The 25218-nt window shown below is 46.4% G+C and overlaps 2 protein-coding genes across 6 annotated transcripts in view; one reads left to right on the top strand and one right to left on the bottom strand.

Moving 5' to 3' along the window:
* ZDHHC3 (zDHHC palmitoyltransferase 3) overlaps positions 1 to 11602 on the bottom strand; it is a 54251-nt gene extending 42649 nt beyond the window's left edge. For all 4 annotated transcript variants that reach the window (XM_082847795.1, XM_082847792.1, XM_082847794.1 and 1 more), the window contains exon 1: positions 11383 to 11602. The gene's annotated coding sequence lies outside the window, so the exon portion shown is untranslated. The remainder of the gene's footprint in view (positions 1 to 11382) is intronic.
* Positions 10810 to 25218, top strand: part of EXOSC7 (exosome component 7) — a 31878-nt gene continuing 17469 nt past the window's right edge. The window contains exons 1-4 of one of the 2 annotated variants that reach the window (XM_082847797.1): positions 10810 to 10928; positions 11104 to 11193; positions 19633 to 19734; positions 20039 to 20133. In XM_082847797.1, the coding sequence (XP_082703923.1) occupies positions 19645 to 19734; positions 20039 to 20133 (185 nt within the window). In that variant the 5' untranslated portion in view covers positions 10810 to 10928; positions 11104 to 11193; positions 19633 to 19644. Of the gene's footprint in view, positions 10929 to 11103; positions 11194 to 11701; positions 11773 to 19632; positions 19735 to 20038; positions 20134 to 25218 lie in introns of those variants that run through there. The other variant, XM_082847796.1, reaches the window with a different exon arrangement.

The raw sequence follows: 25218 nt of genomic DNA, 5'->3' as shown, positions 1-25218 counted from the left end.
ATAAGGTATATGGGAATTCCCTGGCAGTCTGGTGTTAGGACTTGGCGCTTTCACTGCCATGGGCTCGGGTTCGATTCCTGGTCAGGGAAGTAAGATCCCGAAAACCATGTGGCACAGCCAAAAAAACAAAAGCAAACAAACAAATAAGGTATGTTGTTTTTTAGACATAATGCTATTGCACACCCAGTAGACTACAGTAGAAACATAACTTTTATATGCATGTGATTTGCTTTATTGTAAAAAAAAAAATTCATGTGACTTGCTTTATTGCAATTTTCACTTTATTGCGGTGGTCTGGAACTGAACCTGCAACATCTCCGAGGTCTGCCTGCTTCCCCTGCAGAACAGCTCAGTGTGACCTAGATGGTCAGTGACGACTCACCCCACCCCAACCCACGTCTGTGGCAGTGTATCCTCCTGTCATCTGCTGCCTGAGGGTCATCTCACCACAACCTGTGTACTCCATTGTTCTTCAATTATCATAAACTGTGTGGTTTTCAGAAATGGATAATCACTGAAAATAAATTTTAGAGCAATGCTCTTGTTTATATACTTCCAGTGATCACATTATGCTCATGGTGTATCTTCACAGTAGCTGACTGTATTCTATCTGTCCTCTGACAATTGCTCATTCTTGATTGTACATACGGCAATGAGTTGACTAAACTTGAGTTGTGTTTCATACGTGTGGTTTTCCTGAGGAATAGGCCCTTCCACATAAGCAAATTTCCCAGGTAACTGTGGCTTATTCCTAAGCAGAAACACATTTTAACAATTTGGATGGTTAAATTGGAAATATTAAAAAGTAAAACAAAAAACAACAAAAAAGGGATATTATAGCTCTTCCTGTCTTAAGTACAATAACCATCCATTTCTTCGGAATGATTTAGAGTCATTACCAGGAACATCAATTAATGGAGTGTGTTAGGTAATGTCCTCAGGGGGTACAGAGAATCACTGGGCTCTCGGCCTCACACCAACTGGCCTGTGCAGACTATTATAATTGTTAATTCTGGCATCTCCTTTGTGTGGTTCTTTGTCTTCCTCCTCCATTCCTGGCTGTCATTTCTGTGTCTACAGCTACCAATCTTCCCAACATACCCTCTATTTACTACTGCTAATTGGCTGTGGACTGGAAAAGCAAATAAAACTAAATCTTGTTAGATTTGTTTGTAAAAGAAAGGTATTCATTTTAGGTAACTGACCTTTAGGGAACACCAGCTATGTTCTCCTACCACACAGTCCTTGAGGGCTGGGAGCCCTGTCTTTTCATTAGCCAGTGCCTGGCACGTAGTAGCCACGTACTATCTGTGTTCATTACATGAATACAGGAGTAAAATGCCATGAGCTTTGTGTTCCCCGGCCCACCTCTTGGAGCCCTTATTTGATTACTTTCAGGGCTGTGGTCATACTTTAGACGGCGAAGGGTGCCCCCAATAGGATTGTGAAATAGGTGGACTGTGACTCTTACTCAAGTTTCCAGATGTTCCACACTCAGACCACGTGAGACCAAAGGGTGGACAGAGGAGCTGTGTTTTCCCACTGCCCCTCACTGGTGAGTGAGAGCCTGTGATCTGGGAAAGAACCCAGCCAAGGGTGTCTGGCAGAGCCAGACACTAAGGGCTGAACTGAAGAGCATGTTCCAATCCACGCTTCAGAGTTTCAAAGAGTCCAATCAAAACCAAGGAAGGCACGCTGCTCTTAAAAATGTACTTAACTAACCCAGCTCCCCCAAAAGCAATGGAAGTAGCTTTCCTTACATTAGCCAACTGAAAATCTGAGGAATATGGGGGAAAACCCACCTTGAAACAAACTGTACAAATTCCCTTCACTCTGTCCCTAGTAACAAAAACAGAAAAGGCAAATATTGACCACTTTTCCTTTTCGAATTAGGGAAATTCCAATCCTTGGGGTTGAGGCTCTTTGCCAAGGACCTACTCCTGACATGAGTCCTTGCGTGAGAGGAGGTGCGCAGAACTGGCTGCTCAGCCTCTGGGGCAGGTCCACAGGGAGGTTGGTCGGTCCCAGAAGCCTCAATACCACTCTTGCCAGCCCGCTCATACCACAGTGGGGCAGCCTCCTCCAGTTTCCCTCCCTACCTTCTTCATCCCATGCCCTTGACCTGTTTGCTTTCTCAAGCCCCCTCTCTTCAATTCAACTCAAAAAGACATGCATGAAACAGCTGCTAAACACAAGGAACTGTGCAGGGCACTCACACCCAGGGATGACAATAATGTGTGTGTGCTGCCCTGGTCAGGCCCTGCCCTTCCCTCTCCCAGCTCCCAATCTGGTAAAACTATAGGAGAAAGAGATGCACAGGATCAGAGGTGTTCTGGAGCTCCCTAGAGAAGGTGATCCTGATGATAAGGCAGAGATGGTGTCCAGAATGACAACCTGAGCTCTGTGGGGAGTAGGGTGTTGGAAGTCTAAGAAAACCATCTAGTCTTCCTTCTTAGAGTTTCAGAAGCAAAAACCAAGAAATGACTGAAATTAGTGCTAACTTCCAAAAAACGCCACTGCTTCTGGTCCAGAGAATTGCCTCCAGATTCACCTATAACACACGTGCTTCATTATGCCTGACCACAGTCAGGCCCTTCCACTAATCCAGATAAGCAGACAAAAATGTATTTAGTGAAGTTCCATCTAGAGTCCTGTGAGCCCCAGGGATTGGGGTTCTGGATTGGCCTTGCAGTACATCACTTATGACTCAATTCCCATGCTGCCTATCCATGGCTGGGCAACTGAAAGGGTTTGAAAGTGGTGATTCTAAGGCGAAGCTCAGAGGCCCCATTCCACTATGGCCCATAGGTGGTTGTTGGCCAGCCTAGCCTCCTAGCCTAGTGTTGACAATTAGTGATGGGCAGAATCCAGCTACAGTGACTGTAGGTAATCATTACTTGTTGAGTGAGGGGCAAACCCTTATAAATCCATCACCTGGCCTAAGAAAGTTGACCAAAAGTCCGTGCTTCATGAACAAGGTTCAAAGGCACGACCACATAAAAGTTCAGTACTGGATGTATTAGAACCCCCAAAACCCACTGTTCTCAATCCAGCGAATGTCCCAAGAATCCCAGATCTTCTCAGATTGCCAGCTGCTTTCCTGAGACAAGATACTACACTAAAGTCATGGGTGGCTCAGCTAGATCTAAAACCAAGTCCTTAAAGGCATCTCAAAGGACTTTGTGAAGATTACTTTCCTAAAACAGCTAACCCACTCACATTCTCACATCCACACATGCATTCATGCACAACATACAAGCAGATCTTGGCACTGTATAGATTCAGAACTTCTCAAGTTTTAGGGTGATGGACTTCAAGTATTCACAAACCAGCCCTACAGCTTTACAGATGAATAAATGGCCCATTCCCTGGAAGCTCTGGAAATAAATCGGATCTAGCAAAAAATGAATTTATCTGAGTTACAATTCTCTTAATTTGTGTAAGGATCCAAAAGGATTGTAAATTTCATACCTATTTTTAGATGATTCTCAGAAAGAGAGAATGAACCATGAATCACTATGTTTGAAATGTTTCATAAAAAACCAGAATGAGTCACTCAACTCTTTCCAAAAGGTAAGGGTGTGGTCCAAAGGAAAGGTGCCTTATCTTACCCTCTGCACCACACCTTGCCAGGCAAGGAAGGTGTCCAGACAGGCAGAGCTGCTGGCCTGTGCTAGAAGATCTTTACCAAGGAGTCTACATTGTGTCTTTCTCTACAACAGGGTCTGTCTCCCTCTGCCTGCTTGCTGTCTCTGTCATACTTAACCTTTAACAAAAAACAGGAAAAAAGAAAGGAAGGGAGGGAGGGAGGGAAAGAGAGAGAGACAGAAAGGAAGGAAGGGAGGGAGGGAAGAAGGGAGGAAGGAAGGAAGATATCACATGCCCAAACCAAATCCTATATATATTAAAATTCACTGAGGGAACCTGCAAGTGGTCAGTAAGCGAAATTTGCCTTCTTCCTATAAAAGCCACCTTCCTATAAAACCCACTCATGTGCAAACTCAGATTCCTAACAATGAGTCTCCATTTCAGAAAAAAGTTTGGGGATTTGGAAGCTCATGTAGGCTAACGGTTCCTCCATTTACTACAACTGACTATTACAGTACTACAACTGGCAGTTTACCACCTCCTAGCTTTCTAGATCTATTAAAAAAAATACACACCCACATATAGGATGACATATGTCACAAACACTGGGGATCAGTAGAAACTACCACTCGTTTGGGTAACACATTCATCCTTTTTTATGAGCGTGCTTTATCATATGTTGCAACAATGAGAAAAAAATTAAAACAAGACCATGCATAAGATTAACTGGTAAAAAACAATCACTATCTGAGTCAGAATTTTAGAGTGGGAAGGAACCTTAAAGACCATCTAATAGGTTTTAGTCAAACTCTTCTGCTTTACAGATGAGGAAATCCAAGGGCATCTGAGATTTTGCCTAGAACATGCAGTGCTGCTATAGGAATGGAGATGGGCACTATCATTAACTGAATGCCCATTAAGACTGAGGATGTACACAAAGCAGCCCCTCTAAATTCTCACAACAACTTAGCACAGTAGCTTTTATTATTCATTGTAAAGATGGAAAAGGTGAGGTATAGAGGGTCTTAATAATATTCCCTAGATCAGATAAAGCCAGGATCCAAAACCAGCTCTGTTTGCCGCCACAGACCACATTCTGAGCACCGCACATGGCTGCTTTTTCCTTCTTTCTTTCTTTTTTTGTTTTGCAAGAGGGGGACAGGAGGAATGACCAAGCAGGAAACACGAGCTCTGCTTCCTGCTCCCTCACACACAATTCATGGACCTAAGGAGAGGTCACTTCAACGTCTTCATCTCTCAAGTGGGGAGGCCTAGTTCTCTAAACTTTGTGACTCTTTTTTAAAAACCTTAGAAAAGGACTCTAAGCAGACTTTGCTTCCGCTCCTGGGAGCCTATAATACTCATTCTTTGGGGGAAAAAAAAAAAGAAGGAGCATTCTTTCTTCTATGAGCCATTTTGCTGCTGGTGGCTTCCTCTTTAATGGAGCACAGCACCCACCAGGCCACCTCACACACTAGGGCCCTCAAAAAACACGGCCTTTCGGGAAGAGACCATAGGGACTAGCTGACCTCTTCCAAACTCTGGTCCAGCCTCTTCTACAGATGGGTAAAGAAATGAAACTCAAGGAGTCAGCTGATTTCCATAAAATGGTTAGCGAGCTGGCTAACTTCCTATCTAGGTCTAAAGGATGGTATCCTCTTGTTGCTTATGCGGCCATCTCCCTACATTAACTCCTCCTTCCAGGAAGTCTGCAACCCAGCAGGAAACTCTTTAAAAAGGCAACAATATGTCACTGATTTAGCTACTCAATTAATGTTTGTCAACAAGTGTTATAGTACATGGAACCCTTTATAATCAGGTGCATGATCTCACCTGACACTGAACTGCCCCTGGCCTCTGTCAGGAGTAGGTTCCAAGATGCCTTCTGCTTGGCAGCTGCCACAGCGCAGGGCACACCCAACGTGGAGCGGGGCCCTGACTCTTACTGAAGGTCTACTATACTGGGCTGTATGCTAGACGCACCTCATCCTGCTCTATCCTCATAGCTACTCGACCTTGTAGGATAAGTCCTCACTTTCCCACCCCCTTTTAGAGGTGAGGAAACTGAGGCATGGAAAGGTTACCCTATGTTCATACTGCTAGGAAGCAGTGGAGACAGGATACACTCCCAAGCCTGCTCTCATTCCAGAGCCTAGCTTTAACTACTCACTACAATCATTAACTTTGCCCATTAACTAGAAACAAAAGGGGGAAGGGTGCTGATGTTTCTACCAGTGACCTTGGCTTACTTACTGTTTGAATCTCTTGCCCACACATGGTCACCCAGAGATGGCACTCTCGGGTGGGCCACATGCAGTGCTGTTCATAGATCACAGACCTGAACTTAAGCATTTTGTGCTCTAAGCTGGGGCCCTGGCTGAACACCAGCCACCATTCAGAAGACTGATCCTGCCTTAACTTAGGAAGCAGGAGGGCTGTGAAGCTTCAGCCAGGAGGGTCACCCTAAGATTGAATCCCTAAAATCTGCTTCTGCTGGGGAACATTTCCTGTAGGGCCAAGTTCCAGCACGCTGCTTTTTCTGAGGGAAAGCCCACCCATGCTAGGCAGAGACCAACCAGCAAAGGCTGAAAATGGCACCTGGCCCCACACTGTGCTATGTGCAGATATGCAGCCACTATGCCATCACCCAGGCAAGAGCGTGGCTTTCTTAGGGACTAAAAGCAAAAGGGCTTAGAGGGATCTGAAAGAGGAGTTAGGGAAGGAGAAGAGAGAACCAGTTACTACAACTGTACCAGGCTTCAAGGAGGGGACCCATTTTGCTTTCAGGTCCCTGCTGATCCCACTCACCTCAGGCAGGCCCTGTAAGTGGCAATGCAAGAGCAGAGCCTTGGGAGGAACCTGGGCCCAAGGAAACGAGACTCTACAAGTTCACAGCCCCCGCCTGCCAGGCGAGGCATCTGTTAGAGGCCTTTGGAGATAGATGGGAGACTAGTGCTAAGCAGAATGAAGACTGGGCTTGGAGTCAAGAGGCCAGATTCTACTCCCCACCCTGCTGCTCACTAACCTCATGATTTGGGGCAAGACAGTTACCCTCCATGGGCCTCAGTTTCCTCACCCATAAAACAAGAGGGAACATTGAGCTGATTGCTAAAGTCCTCTGCAGGGCTGAGATTCTGATTCCTCTGTTCTCAGAAACAAATTCAACATCTTTGTTAATTTCCTGGATTTTTTTATTATCAAAAGTATCCTTTAACTTTCTTTCCCCATTTTTTTGTTAATATTCAAAAAGAAACAGTTGTCTGTTAGCAATTTTCCTGAGCATGTTCAATTTTTTCAATGAAGTATGGCATGTAATTACCACTTCCTTTGTTCTTTCATTTAATGTTTTGCAGAGAGGGAAAAGCACTATCAAAATACATCAAATATTACAAAATGGTAAAAGAGAGAAGTCTTAAAGTCCAAAGTTAAACATGACCATTTTTCAGTGTTTAAATGTCTCTATATCCAAGATCTACTGTGACTTCTATAACCTGGTAAGATAGGCATTTTCGTGTAAAATGAGGTTTAGAGAGGTTGACTTACTCAAAGTCACAAAGCAAGTTAGTGGCAAAGTCTAGATCACTGGAATAGATGCCCAATAGTCTTTCCACCATAGATCATTATCTTCCTAGCCAACCTGCCTTTCTAGATTCTCTGCTACTCTTTCTTGGGTTAGAAACGCACACTTTGTACAAAGTCAAAACTTATTGCAACAGAACTGCGGCCAGAACTGTACTTGTCCCACTAGGGCCATTGTCCTAAGGTGAAAAATCAATCGTACCCCAAGGCATTCCATCCCCACTGACCCTGAACAGGAGATATTCATGTCTCAGGTAGACCAGAAAATCCAAAGAGTTCAATCAATGGAATGTTACCAGGAATGTTACAATTTGGAAGAAACTATGAAAAGAGGGAGTTTTCCTGGTGTTTCCTCACATTGCCTGGATGAATGGCTGAATTAGGTGGGACATGCAAGGTAGTCTTCTTACCTACACAGTCAAAAGTCAGCAATAACCTGGCCATTTGTCTCTGGAAATCTGCTTTTGAGGAGGAAGGCAAATGCAGAAAACAGGAAGAAATTCGAGGCAGCATGGCATTAGCCTTCTTATTTCCCCCAAAAGGTCAATAGCCAGACATCACACCTTCACTGCTGCTTCAGCTTCTGCTACTTTCTATGGCTATCGGGGTGTGTATGTGTTTAAATACTTCCAGATTTGCTAATCAGGACATGTGATGCCCTTTTCTCACACATGCCCTAATGAAAGACATAGGAAGCACCCTGCCATTCGCTCAGAATGAAACACACGTGAAGACCCTTCCTCTAAATGAGAATAAGCTTTACCTATGTATTCCCATCAATTTTTCTATCACTGGAACCAGAAGTTATGATTTCTAGAATGACAAGACAGACAGACGTGCTGGCCTGACTATGACAGGTTATTTATACCGAGTATTCTTTAAGACAAGGCACAGGCAGGACAAATGCAAAGTGTTTAAAGGAAACGGATCTATAGGGAACACAACAGCTCACTTTTGCTTTTCTGGGGTGCTGGGCTAATTGTGAGAACGCAAAGGAAAAGGCCTAAAACTTGGCTACCCGTGTTTAAGACTGGGAATAAAATGTTCCCTTGCTGGGCTTTTAAGAGGTCTCCTTCGAGAGCTCTCTGCAACTTCAGCACCACGGACTCAGCACTGCCCCAAGCTCTCCTGTAACTGACTGTTTTTGCTTTAATTAACCAAGGCTAGGTGGGACAGATTTACTCTGTGTAATGTTACTGTTATCTGCCAGTGGCTAGCAGCAGCTCTTTACCTGTTGCTCTTGATGCCTGGCCTGCACAATTAGCACCTTATTATAGGCCGGCCTCTCATCTAAGTACCACGTGTCTCAATTGAGCACTTTATTTTGTCTTGTTCACGTACTAGTTCAAGAACCTGGGCTCCGCAGTTATAAGAAATCTTAAACTCCTTTTAGGCAGGTGTGTGTTTTCAGTTTCTTATCTCTTCAGGCCCACGAGAACACTAGGGACACAAAGGCATGCAAACAAATACTTCCTGATTGTTTGAAGAGCTTCTAGAGGTCTATTCTGGGAATAAGCACGTGGTTGGAATCTGGGTCTCCATGCCTATCTCAACCCTCTGTACCTGATCCATTGGGCTTCTCTGCCGTTGAGGGATCTCAGGTACTTTGAGTTAAGCTCCACTTGGTCTATATGTAACCTTTTCCCTTACCTAAAAGAGTTGGCTGAAACAGACACATGAGCTTCCTATCAGCACCACGTTCAATGTTCCTCTAGAAAAAGGAACAGATTCCTTGCTTTTGGAATTAAAACTAACTATAACTTATAGGGCTTTACCAGTTCCACAACAAACACAGGCCTCCTTCAAATACTCTGGTGAATGAAATGAAAGGGGACAGCTACATAAGGGGATGGTTAGGAAGGCAGGTATGGGAGCTAGGTTTTCTGGTCTCAAATCCTGGCTCTACCGCTTACTAGCTGTGTGACCTGAGACCTTAGTCAAGACAGCCTCTCTGCACCTCAGTTTCCCAATCTGTAAAACAGGATAATAGTACCTGCCTCACAGGGCTATTGTTAATAGGACTGAATCAGTTAGTCTTTGTAAAGTGCTTTAGAGCAGTGCTTGGCACATAATAAGCACTATTATACTTAAGTTACTGTTAGATAAAATTAATAAGCGTACAGAGATTTAGAACAGACAGACCTATAAATCAGTATGCCTCCAAAAGAATCTGACAGTGATGGGAAAACAAGCAGGTTAACAGAATAATATGCCATCCCTGGTGTTTTGATTTTCTGGCAAACATATAATCTTTGAATTGCTTCAGTAAACCAAAAAGAACTCTGGATTTATAGGCTTTTGAAATGTCTAACACATTATCACAACATATGTGATAAAAATGTTCTGGCTGCATTCAAGCAAAACAATTAGTGAAGGTGTCATTGTTTTAGTAGAGAATTTTAAATGAACATTCTACTGTTTACACCTCTTATATCTACTTTGTCTAACATGTCAGACATTGTTCATAATGTTATTTAGCAAATACTGCCAACCCTTCTCCAGCAAAGAAACTTAGTCAATTATCAGGGGAACACTTCAAATGTATGTTTTATATTTTAAAAGATTCATTGAAAGATGAATCTTTATATAAAGATGATTCCATGGTATCCAAACTCAGAATTTTCTTTCAGTGTCTTTTCTGATCTATTCACTGCCACTTTTTAAACCCTCAATCTTCTTAGATATCCTAGCTACTAAAATTCCACATCCAGGGTCTCTCCTTTCTGAGCAATCTCTAGCGCAAATACCATTTCTAACAACAGCAGTCCCTTGTTATCTCACCACGGAGGTCCTCTCTAGAATCCAGGCGTCCAACCACACACAAAGGCATCTATGTGCCACAACAGGTGGGGGCACCTGTACTTTCGTTAGGGAGGAAACACTTCCAGTTTCACCTCTCCTAGATTCCCTGGAGGGCAAAGTTCAACAATGCAGGATGTCTTCCCTGTAGGTGCACCTGCAGAGAATTATGTAGAGACATCAGAAACAACTAATGTCCAGTCTACTAAGAAGTGATCATCTATTTTGGGGCTCAGCAGTTTAGTGCTTAAGAATGTGGGCAGGTACTTCCTCTCCATACCCTCCTCGGACTGACCTCCCTATCCCACTGTGTTCACTAGTGCCACTGTCATAGCTCTTAACCACCATGTTCTGTGGTTATGCTGGCCCTGGGTCCTTCCCCTCTGCCTGGGGAGCTTCTCTGGGCAGAAGTTGTGCTCCACTTGTCTTAGTGTTCCAAAGCCAGCACAAAGCCCATCTATGCTAAGCTCCCAAGAGTTATGTGTGAAACTGTATTTGAGCTACTATCTGAGAAAACCCAAATGTTCTTTGGATGATCAAGCTGTCAAGGGTTACTTTCACTTTTGAGTACAGGGAGGTTCCTCAAAAATGGAGCATTTGGAAAAGTCATCAGACCCCCTCTTTGTTTCTGTCGTTTGGGGTTAACTTTCCCCCATTTATCCACGTGGCCCCTTTAAAATTTTTTCGTGCCCTGTCAGCCCCGCCTTAATGGGCTCCTTCAGTGACCCCACATTCACCTTGCAGGTATCCTTTCTGAATATTCGAGGCCCATTCTTACGTGGCCACGAGCGGGGCTGGCATTTTTTTCGTCCACGGCTCCCAGCGATCACTAGTCACTGCCAGGAAGTGCTGGGGACGCCTGGGCACTGCGCCCCCCAGCCAGCGCCGACCAAGACTCTCCCCCCCTACTCTCTTTGGGACAATGCTCCGGCAGCCACCCAGGGCAAGGGGATCCTGCAGAGGTTCCGGGTCAGCGTTCGGTCAACCAGCCCCAGAGAGAGAGCGGGGGTGGGGGTGGGGGAATCCCTGGGGTGAAGACGCCTCGGGACTAGTGGGCATTCACTTCTGGCCCAGACCCTTCCCACCGGGAACGACCTAAAGAGGTCTTTATCGCCTCTTTCTTTACCACCATTCTAGGGACCAGAGAAATGCAAGACAGGGGGTAGGAAGGAGAGCAAGGAGACAGCCTCTCAGGCCAATCACGACGTCCGCCTCCCCTCACTCGGAGTGAGTCTGTCTGTGTCTGTCTGTCTGTCTGTCTCTCTCAACACACACGACCTGCTACTTCAACTTCAGCTCTGAGCAAACTGCGCCGCACGTCTCTCCTACTACGAGTCCTCCAGCTCCGGCCCCGGCCCGCGCCTCTCGTCTCACCCCAGCTTTTTCACCCAATCCCAGTTTCCTCACCCAACTGACCGTGAAGCTGGAGGCAGTTCCCCAGTCCCAGGCCCCCGGTGGGGCTCGGCTGTCGCCGCCGCCGTCGCTCCCCCTGCAGCCCCCGACCCGCGATCCGGCCTCGGGCTGCAGCGATGGCTCCCCGGCACGAGGCGCCGCGGCTCCCTGGACTCGGCCAGACACAGGGCGGCGCGCAAGAGAAGCCCATCGAGCTCCCGGCGGTGGTGGCGGTGGTGGCGGCGGCGGCTGCTGGAGCGGCCGCCGCGCAGGCTGATGACGCATGGGCGCGGAGGGGGCGTGGTCCGCGGGGGAGACGCTGGCAGATGACATCTGGCGGCGGGGAGGCTCGGCAGCATGGCGTTTGTGGCGCTGAGTGAGGCGGAGAAGGTGTACATTGTGCATGGCGTTCAGGTAGCGGCAGCAGCGGTACCGGCGCCGGCCGTCGGGTTCCCCTAGGACTGCGGCTGACTGGGTTTACCTTGTGATTAAACCGCTCGGCGGCCGGCGTGTGCAGATCGAAGCCGGCAATGAGGGTGTATTTGGGACCGGGCGGCGAGAATCCATTTAGGATTGTATTTGTACTTGCTTCTTTCTGGGTCTACAAGGTTCCACACCCGGGTAGGAAGCGGTGGGCAGTCCCTGATTCTGTTAAAGACCCTCTCAGCCTTTGAAGGCTGAGCTGTCCCATTTTTGTTAGGTACATATTCTATCATAATTTTTATCCCATTGAATCTTTGTAACAGTCCTGAAGGTAAGTATTATCTCTACTTTACATATAAGGAACTATGCTCAGAGAGGTTAAATCAGTTGTCTGAGGTCACAAAGTAAGTGTGTGGTGGTGTTACCCGAAAACAGGGTTTGCCGCTTGGTGGGTGTCGAGCCAAAAGACACAACCAAGCCAAAGATTGGGAGAAGGAAGGATTTGTTAATTGCAGCAAGTGAGGGGACGCTGAGGATCTTTTCCAAAGCAGTGTCTATCCAATTAGCAAAATTGGAGAATAAGCTAAGGGCACATGCATATTCATGTGGGGGCTTGAGCAGAGGGGAATTTAGCATAGAATTGGGGCAAAGGTTAACAGACTCAAAGCTTTAGTTGATTGGAGTCTCCGAAGGTCATAAAGGTCAACATCATCCTTCCTCGTGTTGAGACCAGCTTGGGGTCTTATCCTGTAGTTACCATCCTCTAGCTGGGTGGGGGCCTTAGTTCTTGTATAACAAGTCAAAGATCTGTATCAGATTGTTAAGTATATCCCTTGAGGAAAAACTAGGGCTCTGTTTTATCTCAACTGTTATTTCTTCACTGCTTTTCCTTTTTTCCTGCATTCTTTACTTCCCTCAAGATCATTGATTACAGAGACCTGTTCAAGGGCAAGCATTATGGTCAGGCTTAGATCACAACAATGCTTAGGCCTAAAATGGCTTCTCTTATGTCCAGAAAGCCATGCCTGGTTCCCTTTTTCCGGGGCCCCGTACCCTCTCTGATTACAGTGGACCTGGGATATAAATCCAGATCTTTCTGATTGCAAAGCCCACCTTGACTTGCATGCCACTTTCCCTTTTTTAAAATAGGGATTCAAAGGCAAAGGCCAGAGAGACTCCCCACTTCTACTTCTCTTTCTTCTGTCTTCTGAAAGCATGTTGGGGAAATAAGGGGGAGGGCAAGTTCTGAACCCCACCATTTTCCTAGACCTTAAATAGTATATTGACATATATTGCTGTACTGTTATCTTTTTAGGTAGTACTTTTTCCCATGTTGGTTCTCAGTTTCTTTAGAACCCTATTTTGCATTTCTTTGTACAACTTTTGTTTTACTAACTTGTATCAAACTGGTTTTTATATTCAGGAATTTGGGGGCAGATGTCAGAATATCCAGAATTAGCATTTAATCCTCTTTTGGAGTTTGCTTAACTAGCTAAATATGTGCTGCTTCCTCCATGAAAAGACATTGCTAACCTCCGGCTTAGCCCAGTGATTCTGAAACCTTGAAGCGCCTTTTACTCACAAAATACAGCTTCGCGGGCTTTACCTGGACCTTCTGAATCAGAATCTCTGGGGCTGGGGCCTGGGAATGGGTATTTTCATAAATGTTGGGAGATTTTGATGCAGTCACCAGACGTTGGGCTATGGGCAAGCCTCTGGCCTGGTCCAGCCTGGAGTCTGCTGCAGAAATCTTTGCCCCCCTGCCTGAGGTTGTTGCAGGAAGGGGGACCCCTTCCAGGGCCCGAGAGTGGGCTCTTGTCTAACACTCGGAAATGAATTGTCTGAGGGGACACATGTGCTGACAAAGCAAGAGACTTTATTGGGAAGGGGCACCCGGGCAGAGAGCAGTAGGGTAAGGGAACCCAGGAGAACTGCTCTGCCACGTGGCTCGCATTCTCAGGTTTTATGGTGATGGAGTTAGTTTCTGGGTTGTCTCTGGCCAATCATTCTGACTCAGGGTCCTTCATGGTGGCGTGTACATCACTCAGCCAAGATGGATTCCAGCGAGAAGGATTCTGGGAGGTTGGTAGGACATATTGACTGGTGTCCCCTCTCCTTTTGACCCTTCCCGAATTCTTCCGGTTGGTGATAGCTTGTTAGTTCCGTGTTCCTTACCAGGACCTCCTGTTGTAAGATAACTCATGCAAATGGTTACTATAAGGTCTGGCCAGGGTGGGCGGTTTCCGTCAGTGGTTCCCCTAACAAGGTCACATGACCTCCTGCATCTGTTTGAGTGAGGACTTGGAGTCAGACTGAGCAGGGATCCTTTCCCGGCTCCACCATTCACAGTAAGAGTGATTCTTACCTGAGTAGCTGAGCTAGCTCCCCCTGTATAAAATGAGAACATATCCATCTGGGAGCAGAAAGGGATTGTGAGGAATGATGAGAAAAGAGAATATGGACCACCTGGCATGTGGTCAACCCTGAAGAGAAGTTGGCTCCCTGTCAAGATTTTTCCATCGGAAGTGTGGCTTTGTCCGGAACCATCCATACTATATCCGCAACCTTCCTAGTGACCCCATGTGGGGTTCCGCCTCTGGCTGTTGAGATTTAAGCTCTTTTGATTTGGAGGGCTAGAGATTGTTAAATTGTCTCAAGACAAGGGGGATTTGTGGCCAGGCCTGGAAAGTCCCTAGGCAGCTCTGGGGCACTGCCTTTTCAGGGCTCCAGCATGGATCACATAGACTGTGTGACTCTGCCTGTCTTTACGTCTCTGGTGACAGCCCTACTTCTCTCTGCTGAAGTGTCTCACTTCTCCGCAGCCGCTTGCTGTCCAGCTGCCCTCCACCTTGGTACATGCCATCCCCCCACCTTTACTTCTGTGAGGCCTCTCCAGCCTCCCTCCACACCATGACCTGTCAGCTCCTCTTTAACTCCCTTTCGCTCCCAAGTAGTTCCCAGATCAGAGATCAGATTCCAAGGAGTGAATCAGTTTCACGCCCCAAAGAGCTGGCCACTCTCTGGATTGTATGCCTTTGGGTCAGGCCCTTTGCAAGGTGAGTGGGATCCCATCCTAAAGGAATGCAGGCCCACCCAACAGGCTTGGAAAGTGGAACGAGGACAACATCTCGTTTTGCCTGCTGTGTCTGGGGCCTGGGCCTGCAAAGCTGGCCCTTTCCAAAGTAGGGTGGCTTTCTAGTAGGGGAGGCCGTATGGTCTCAGTTCTCCTCCAGCAAGCTCTGCACTCTTGGACAAGTCAAAGCAAGGTAGTGGAGGTGGGAGGTGGTTAGCATCGCCTCAGAGGACTACTTTAAGTCTAAATCCTCCCAAGTGTGTTGGATTAGGAGAGCCAACTGACAACTCCCATTAGGAAGTAGGACTGTGTTACCCGGGTGTGAGGAACAGCAACTCTGGGTTGGGTCATCTGTCCTGCCACTCTGTCACAAACAGGAGGTTAAACTTGGTGCCTCAATGTCCTCATTTGTAACCTCTCTCCGGGTTGTTTTTGAGGATTCAGTGAGTTAATATGTGCTGCCAGAAGCAGAAGGAGCTGCTGAGCAGGGACTCCTGTGTGCTGCACTGTGCTGAGGATTCTCCTATAACTCTGTAGGGTCGGGGTTATTCCCGCTTTATAGACAAAGAGACAGACTCAGAGCTGTTGAGGAACTAACTTGCTCAAGGTCAAAAAGCTGGCGTGGAACAGCAGAGTTTTAAATATAGGTTGGCGGTGACTCTGTGCCACACCCAACCAGCAGGGTTGTAGTGATCACACAGGTAACAACTTGAAAGTCACGAGGAGCCATCCTAGCATCCAGAAGGCCTTTACCTAGAAAGGTGCTCAGTCCCCTCTGCTGAGAACAGGGTTCCACTCCCTGGTGTGGTCTGTCACCTGTGGACATCTCTATTGATTTTTTAAATGGAGCGTTCACTTCAGGGCAGCCCATGTTTAAATGTTCACACATGGATTGATTCCTTAGCTCCTGAGTACTACAGATGAATAAAAATTATGGTAGGGCGTCAGGCTCTGAGCCAGGCCAAGCAGGTTTAGCGATTTCCTAAGCCTTTTTTTTTTTTGCGGTACGCGGGCCTCTCACTGTTGTGGCCTCTCTCGTTGCGGAGCACAGGCTCCGGACGCGTAGGCTCACCGGCCATGGCTCACGGGCCCAGCCGCTCCGCAGCATGTGGGATCTTCCCAGACCGGGGCACGAACCCGTGTCCCCTGCATCGGCAGGTGGACTCTCAACCACTGCACCACCAGGGAAGCCCCTTCCTAAGCCTTTTATGAGGAAAAGTGGATTTTTAAAAAGTCCTGTGTGCAGTGATTCATGGACTTTGTTTTCTCCTGTTGTGTGCTTTTTTCTATGAAAAAAATTATACTTTACGCGTCCCTGGAAAGGGAAATTTGTAGCTTTTTTGTTTATCTCTTACTTGTCACCCGAGCCTTCCTGACTGAGCCTTCCCCAGGGGGCAGAGACTGATTTAAAGGCTGGAAAGGCAAGCTCTGGTGAGGCCCAGTTTTCTGACACCCCTCCAGCCACATTTTGGAACAGTGGGTTGTCACTACAAAGGGTTGTGACTAGAGTGAGTGGTAATTTAAAGCAATAGTGGGAAGCCCTGTAGCCTTGCGGCCTTCCTGCTTTCAGAGTCGTCATCACCATCATTAGGACGAACTGGTATAGCCAGCCAGTTCGTCCTTTGAGAGAGGGCTGTGCTGCCTCCTTTGCACAGTGAAGAGACTCTTTAGAATGCAGGAGACTGTGGAATTGGGGTTAAGAGCTCTGGCTTGGAATTCAAGTGCTATTTGCTGGCTATGACGTCGGGCCAGGCATTTAGCATCTTTCAACCTGATCCCCATTTGTAAAATGGAATGAAAATTTGCTCTCTTACATTATAGGGTTATTGTGAGGATTTAACATGTTAACTGTATAGTGTTCCTAGCACGTTATCTGGTCGATAGTAAATGCACATTAAATAGTAGCTACTATTAGTTCTTACAAATAATTGTGGCTCTTTTAATTTATAGATCCACAGAATTAGAGACGCACCTTTGAGGCCGTCGAATTCAATCTCTACATCTACAAATGAGGAAATTAGTCTAGAGGGGAAGGGTTAGGGTTAGGGTTAGGGTTAGTCCTAGGTCAAGCAGCTAGTTAATGGCAGGACCAGGCCTGGAGGCCATGACTGATGCTCCTAGTGACTGCTCACACTTGTGCCATACCTACAATCCACCAAGGACTCATTGTAAATGCTGTTTCTGGGCCAGGTGTTCACTTCCTAGCAAGGCACACCTGGGGGATGGGGCAAGCCGAGATTGACCTAGGATGCTTTCATGTGGGTGGGGGTAGGTGGGGTTGTGACGAGACACGGTTATATAGTTTTGGGATCCTCCAGGGAAGAGAACTCACTCTGTAGAGTTCAGGAGACTCATTCTTCTAGACTTGAAATTCTGTTGCTTTTCGAGAACATGTCTCCCCAGGCTTCAGATAGGGATTGCCTCCAGGGAGGGGATGGCTGGGAGGGGATGTCTTGGAGTCGACTGGCTGCAAAAGGACTTCAACCTGATTTAGGATGTTTATTTTCTCTCCTTTAACAGGAGTTTAAAGAGTTGAAACAAACACGACAGATGGTAGTAGTTGGTACTGTGTGGCGGGAGTATTCAGTGTTTTCCTTTTCTGTATTTTCATTCCTCAAAATAAAAAAGTCAATCAGATATGCAGTGAGCCAAGCAGTTTAAAGATAAATCTCTGACAGATACATACTTCAGAACAGTGGTGGCTTGTTTGTTTGGTTTGTTTGTTTGGTTTTTGTTTTCAGTATTTTGAGAAGCATTAATCCCTTTGAGAATCTGATGAGGCTAATGATTTTTTTGCTGAAAGAAAGAGCTTTCAAAAAATGTTTACAGAGAATGAGGACAATCTCTATGAGCTGATGTGGAGTGATTTCCTGCATATGTATTGTTAATTGTTTAGAAAAAGAAGCTACGTGTAAAAGAGTATCTGTAGTATGCCATATTTTATAAAAGAAAATAAGGGATATTAAAAATACTCTTATCTTTTCATTTGTGGAAAGGAAGTACATGAAAGATGGACTGGGAACTAAAGAGATTGGTTACCTGCCTGGCGCTGGTGGGAGGGGGTAGGAAGGTGGGGGGGGATGAAAATAGGGATGAGGGGTGAGTGACATTTCTCTGAGCACACCTTCTCTGATAGCTTTGACTCTTAGAGCCCTGGTGATAGTAATTAAAAGTAGCCAGGATGTGGGGGACCCAAAATGGAACCCCAGCAGTTACTAATGAACTGACAGGGGTACAGATGAGTAACAGAGGCACAGGAAGGATAGGGAAAGACAACTGGAAACAATATTTTGAGTGGGTGCTGTAAGGCTAAAGACAAAAAGAACTCTACACAAATACTGTATTAGTAAATTTGTTTTTCACAGGGGTATGGCGCAGTAATTCTAAAACTACTTTATGTATATACAGAGATTTAACAAATACATAAATACATTGTAGATAATGAGAGCCAGGTTCCTCCCTGTCTGAGAAAGAAGTTACAAATAAGACAAGGAGGTAGGTTAGAACCAACTCTCAGTATGAACACATGACTTTTTAACAGATATGTGGATAGATACAGAAATAAATATAGGTGTGTGTATGTGTGTGGGTTAGTACACATACGTATATTTTCTAGCACTGTTCTACTGAGACGATCTAGAAGCAATGATACCCCTGTAGCAATGAACCTACTTAGCACCCAGATCCTGGTTTTTAAGTACTATTCTGCAATGAAGGGAACCAGGGCTCCTTGGAAAAAGGGCTGATCCCAGGGCTGGGGCAGGTAAAATACAAGTGGCTGGAACACCTTTTGTTGTCAGAAGTAAAGAAGTGCTCCGAAGAGATTGGAGACATATTGAGAGAATGCAAGAACCAACCCAAAGGAGCTCCCAGTGGCCAAATCTGGGACACTTGGAGCAACAAGATAAATAATGGAAGTACTGGATTACAACCACAGCATAAAATAGTTATCTATGAGTTATACCAATAGAAGTAAATAATTGAGTTAAGTAAATAACTGGGGATAAGGCCAGGCAGTACGTACACCACCCTGAAACCCATCCTCTGTAGCAGGGGTTGGCAAACTTTTCCTGTGAAGGACTAAATAGTAATGATCTGGGGGCTGCAGGTCATGTGGTCTCTGTCTCAACCCCTCAGCTCTGCTGCTGTGGTATGACAGCAGCCACAGAATACCTGAGCGAGTGGGCACGGCTGTGTTCCAGTAGAACGGCTTATGAAAACAGGCGGCCTGCAGGCCTAACTTTGTTGACCCTGTTCTAGAGCATGCCTGTTTTAGAAGATCTTTTAGAAGATACCAGTTAGTTGTTTTTAGCTATTTAGAGACTAGATCTGATTGGGTTTGGGGGGTTGGAGGGCTACAGCCAAGACAGTTATACCTGTATCTCTGACAATCCATACTTCTTGTGACTTCAGAATTGCAGATTCGGAAAGAGACCTCTTTTATTTTGTCTGTTCAGATTTTGTTTGTGTGTGCCTGTTCTGTATAGTGGTACGTAGTTTGGACTTCGTGCTCCGACAGACCTGGGTTGGAAGCTGAGCTTTGCTGTCCCTAGCTGTGGGACCTTGGACGTGAGTCACTTAACTTCTCTGAGTCTCCATTTCCTCATTTGTAAAATAGTAATGTTACTACCTATGAGGACAGAATATTTGGATGAATCACTAAGAGAAAAGGAGTTGTTGTACCACATATTTCTCTCTGGGGGGAAAGGAGTGAGTCAGTTGAACAGTCTGTTAGAGGTTTAGTATTATAACCTTAGGATTTTGATTGTTGCACTCAGGAAGACCTCCGCATGGATGGCCGTGGCTGTGAAGACTACCGATGTGTTGAAGTGGAAACTGATGTGGTGTCCAACACCAGTGGGTCTGCCAGAGTCAAGCTGGTGAGTACTGTGGCCACAGTCTGTACCCAGGTGGAGGAATGGGTAGGCTCTAGGGAACCAGTTGCAGGCCCCTCTGGGCTTTTGGAGTGCATATTGTTCCAAGGGAAATCTAAGACCCAAGCCAAACTCTGGGAGGGGGTCTGTATACATCTGAAGGACCCCTCACCTTCTCAAAGGGCCACTTTCCAAGTCCCGGCACTGATGCTAAGCGAGTCCCCTCGAGGCGTACATCTGGGAGAGGAGGGGGTGGTTGGGTGCCTGGCTGCCTGCCCTGAGTGAGGACCCTTCTTGCATGTGTCTGCAGGGTCACACAGACATCTTGGTGGGAGTGAAAGCAGAAATGGGGACGCCGAAGCTGGAGAAACCAAATGAAGGTTACCTGGAGTTCTTTGTTGACTGGTCAGTACTCTGCAGATGTTTTTAAAGAAAAATGCTTTAAAAGATAGAAGATTCAGAGAATTAACCTCTGGTTTCTTGTTGAGCCCACTTTTATTTTGTATTTAATCATCTTTCACCAGCCGGCAGGTATTTACTGAGTTCTCCTGTGTACCAGGCACTGGGAAATGTGAAAGGAGGCCTTGGCTCAGGTCCTGCCCTTGTCCTAATCAGCTGGCCCTCACTGGGCTTCATTTTCCCTGTCTGAAAAAGGAGGGTGTCTGCCAGGCAGCCCGGCACATGGTAGTTATGAGAGTCAAATTAAATGATGTCCTGTTTCCCTTCCTGCTCTAGTTTTGCAGAAAACTTCTCATGACTTGCTTGGCAGAGCAGGGAGTAGGGCAAGCCAAGCAGCCTGACAGGCCGACGGGGTGGCAGCTGGGCAGGCAGTGTGGGTACTGGGAAAAGCAGAGACTCTGCAGCCAGCCAGCCAGCCTTGTTGCTGGCTTCCTTCTCTGGCTAGCTGTGTGACCTCAGGCTAGTTACTCAGTCCCTGTGCGCCTAAATTTCTTTATCTAAAATATTGAGATAATAATACTGTTGTGATGATGAGGAAGCGAAGTAATGAAAATAGAGTGAGCATCCAGCACAACGACTGGTTCAGTGGACTTTCAAAAGTGTTCTTTCTCTCCCTCATGTTACCTCCCCTTCTAGGGGTTGGGGCTTTTTATCGGGTTGCCAGCCCAGTCTCATCTTCTATCTGTAACTCCTCTTCTAGCTGGGTGGTGACAGCAGACCTTCTTGAGGTGGGTAAGGCTCTATCGGCTCATGCTAGGTGCAGGTATATAATATTGGTACTTTACTGGGAGGGGTGGCAAGACCACCCCCCACATTCAAACATTTCCTGAAAGGACTCACAGGACTTAGCATAGAGCATGGAGTTGTATTCAGAGCTTTGATTATCACAGAAATGCAGCAACACGTGTGTGATGATTCTGCCTAAGAAAACGCATTAGAGACTCAGCACCAAGATTTTGATTGGGGCTGGTCACATAGGCACCCTCTGCTTTACACATACCAAAGTTCCAGACTCCCAGAAGGAAAGCAGGTGTTTAGCATAAACCACGTTATTTGCACAGTCTAGGCACAGGAGACCCAGTTTACTGTTGACTGAGTCCAGTCTGAGAGCCAAGTGCCCAGATGCCAGCTGAGGACCAACCTTGCAAGCAGACCCTTCTAAAGGTAGCAGCCTTGCACCTGCAATGTCAGCCCTTTTCTGCAAAGATGGTAACCCACATTTGCACAGTGAGTTACAGTCTTCCAGTCTTCACTTCCAAACACAGAAATTGATCCTCACAACACTCCTGAGAGAGAGATGACAAAAGGGGTTCAGAGAGAGTAAGTGACTTTCCTGGGATCACACAGCTAGTAATGCCAGCTCAGGTCTATTCGGTGCTGAGTCTTTGCTCTTTCTGCTTCATGCAGCCTGCAGGAGCCAGCTTTAGAGGGATATCCTGCTTAGAGTTTTCAGAATGTGTCTGCGTTCATCTTTCTGGCCAGTTTTCCTTCCAGCCCATCCCTGCCCCGGCCCTGGCCCCTCCAGAGCAGTTTCCTCTGTTTCTGCCCAGCTGCTCTCAGCAGTCTGAGTTGTCCAGTGGAATCGGCCCATCCTTTAAGTTGCTGTGCATGATGGTGAACTTGTTAAGGCCTCCAACTTATCCTTCCTTTGCTCGTGGAGGAAGAAAAAAATGCCTCTCCTGCCTTGATCTGCCTGATCCGGTGCAGTAAACAGTCACTGAGGAGCAGACGCCATGTGTTAGGGGCTGTAATTTGCTTTCCTTTTCTTCCTCTTCATTATCCTTCCGCCTCATTCATCTTAGGCAGACCAAAGGCAGTCAGCCCAGCCACACCAAAGAGAGGGTGTTGCACTCAGATGCTTGGTATAGGAGACACGTTTCATTGTGGCTCTGTGTCTGAACATGACTCCAGTTAGCCTGATGCTGTTGACCCTTTCTTGTCCCAGCTGTAAGAGGGTGGCTCCAGGGTGAGAGGAGCCTTTGAGCTGCCTCTTCCCAAGATCTGGCTTCTAGAAGCAAACCTCTTTCTCCTGGCTGAGAGTGGCTGCCTGCTGGTCTCTTTTCCCCCTTTGTAAGTCTCAAGAGAACCTCACCAGGCCCAGAAACTCCATTTCCCAGGGAGTTCTCCTGAGTCTGTTTCTCAAGGTGGCACCCTTCGGCGTCTTTAAGTGGCTCAGTGTGATCAGCCCAGCGGGTAGAATCACCATGAGAGATTCATAAAACCCCATTTTCCTGCAAAGAGCAGGTTACCAAGCACAACTGGCTGCCACCTTTATCAGAACCTCATTTGCATATTCACGGAGCAACTCATAATTGTGTAAACAAATAAACCCCTTTATTTCAATCCAATGAATAGGAATGGCTTCTGGGCACCTGTGGCTATGCCCAGCCATAAGGGTGCGGCCCCCAACCCCATCCGGGCCCCAGGCGTGGGGCCTCTGCTGGAGAGCTCAAGGCATGTACCCATCCACAGGCTGAAACAGAGTTGTTACCCAGTGGGAGGAAAGTTAATTGGGGGGGGGGGGGGCTCCTGCCTGACTGAGCCCAGCTTGACTTAACTACTTACTAGCAACTTTCATGTTTTAATTATTTAAATTACCAGTGGTAATTACCAGAGAGGTCACAGAAAACGAATTGTCTTTCTGCTAATTCCCTCTACTTTTGTTTGTCTACTTGGAATAATATATGGAGCCTGGTGTAGACACCTTCGCCCACCCCAATGATTTTCCCCGGGTCTTAGAAATGATGCCCTTAGGAAAGGGTACCCATGACACAGACCCTGATCCCCATACCAGTGGAGGAGGAAAACCTTGGGGTTCCTGAGATCTGCTCCAGAGATGCCTGGCAGCACTTTGACTAAACTGGGAGCATACTCGGACCTTCTAACTCCTGTCTCTATATCTTTGTTTTGTTAGTTGTAGCCTGAGAATAGGCCATTTTAAATAAGAAGCTTGAAACTTTGGGAAAAGATGGTTTCCATCTAAAGCCCAGAAGGTAAGAATTTAGTGAGCTGGTGTTTCACTCTGGTTACCACCATGTGGCAGACCATCAAGTCACTTCTTCGCTCTCTGGCCACCATGTTCATGGGTTTAGGAGCTGTGTTTGGTCTCTCAGAGAGGCTGCGGGTTGTAACTGGAGGAGGTGAGGAGAACACGTTTCGTTCATAGACATTTCAGCATGCCTGGCACTTGTCACTTCTCTGGGATCTCAACTACTTTTAAATGTGACCACTTGTTTTTTTTCACTAATATTGAACTGGAAGCTTCAAGCCCTGAATTGGTGGGTGGAGCCACTTGATCTCTGTTCCTTACCTACTTCGTGCTGCTTGAAGGGGGCACCATTCTCGGCTGAAGGGCTGGGGGTGGGGGCAAAGGAGAGAGGCAACCTGCAGAAGTCATTTGAGGCTCGCTGTGCTTTGAATGTCTCCAAAGCTAACGATATAATTCTCCCAGGAACTGCAAACAAGGGCTTACGATGCAACACTCAGAATGTGCCACTGTTCCCATACCCATTTATAGGGAAGCTTTTGCAGGCTCAGAAGTGAGTACATGTGCTCCCTGAGGAACTGGGACCTACCTGGGGGCTAGATGACTAGAGGGGTAAGGCCCGAAGTCATCCCTGGCCCAGGTACCTACTAAATCACTTTTTCTGCCGTGGGCCTGGCCTGGCCTGGCTGTAAGCCTTCACAGATTTGCAGGCTAGATTGACAGCAAGGGAAACAACAATGGGCCTAGTGTCTGAAGTCCTGTTCCAGGTAGACATGGCCTTGATCTCAGCCTAATCCAGTTAAACCAGAGATGTGCCAAGCAGGAGGAGCACAGTCAGGAGGTTGGAGAACTGGGAGGGGCAGCGTTCCCAGGATTTTTATGTTTATCCAGCTCAATAAGCGATTTCCCAACAGCCCTGGAAGAGGGGCTGGGTCATACTTTATGAAGGATCTGAATTGGTTTTGGTAATTGTAATTATAGAAACCACTTGTTTTGTGCCAAAAACAAACAAACAAACAAACAAACCAAACCCAAGTATATATTCCTCTACTGAAAGAATATATTGTGATGCCTGCGAACAGGAGTCTAGGATTACCAGCCTGCATTCTCTCGCTCTTTTTTTACTTGGCACTTAATAGAGAAGCTTTTTATTTAGGACTCCCTTGGTCTGCATTCGTTGACTCCAACATTTGTGGTCTAGTAATAAGTCCCAAGACCAGAGCACCCATTCATTACCTTGAGGCATAAGACAGACCCAAGGAGCGCTAACCTGACTAATGTTAGGCTACAAGCCAAGCATGCTGAATTACACATTCAGGGAGAGTCCAGAGCAGGAGCTTTCCGTAGTCTCCTGAGCATCTAAACCTTCCTTTCTCTGGCCACCAGCTATGCTGAAAGAGTTAACCTGTATTTTAAAAAGGAAAAAAAAGAAAAACCTTTTAAAATGGGAAAAATTTCCACTTTAAACCAGCCCAGTATCAAAAAAAACCAATGGGGGGTGGTTTGGTAGGTAGATTATTTAGCTGATTGGCCTGGGAAGTTCTTAAACCATCCCTTCGGGCTGTTAGTGCGTCAATCCCCAGTAATAGCCCCTCCCAGGAGGATGTGGCCCACTGTAATCAGGGAAAGGTCAACATTTTAAGCATAAGCATCTCTGCCTGGATTTGTTTACACAATGGTCTATTTAGATGCAGTTTTTAAACACTTAAAAGATGGGACTTAACGGCTTAGCGTTTAAATTAGAAACAGGTTGTCTTTTGCTAGCCCTGCAAAATAATGAACTTGGTCTCTAGTGACTTGATTATTTTACCATAAATGAGCTTCTTTTCATGGCTTAGTGCCCGAGTCTGGCAGAGGCAGTGAGGGAACAGTGAGGTTGCTATGACAGTAATGAAGTTTCTCATAGGGGTTTTAAATTGGGGTTCTGCTGGCTCGTAGTAGTAAGGGAATACTATGAGAGTAGCAAAGTTATTATACAATGATACACTCATTGTTTTAGGATATATCTTACATCTATATTAGAACGGACCAGACAAAAGGGACAC

The sequence above is a fragment of the Leucopleurus acutus genome, assembly GCF_964270905.1.
Source record: "Leucopleurus acutus genome assembly, chromosome: 10".
Classification (NCBI taxonomy): Eukaryota; Metazoa; Chordata; class Mammalia; order Artiodactyla; family Delphinidae; genus Leucopleurus; species Leucopleurus acutus.
The sequence above is the reverse complement of the archived record's forward strand: the minus strand, read 5'-3'. Positions and strand labels throughout refer to the sequence as shown.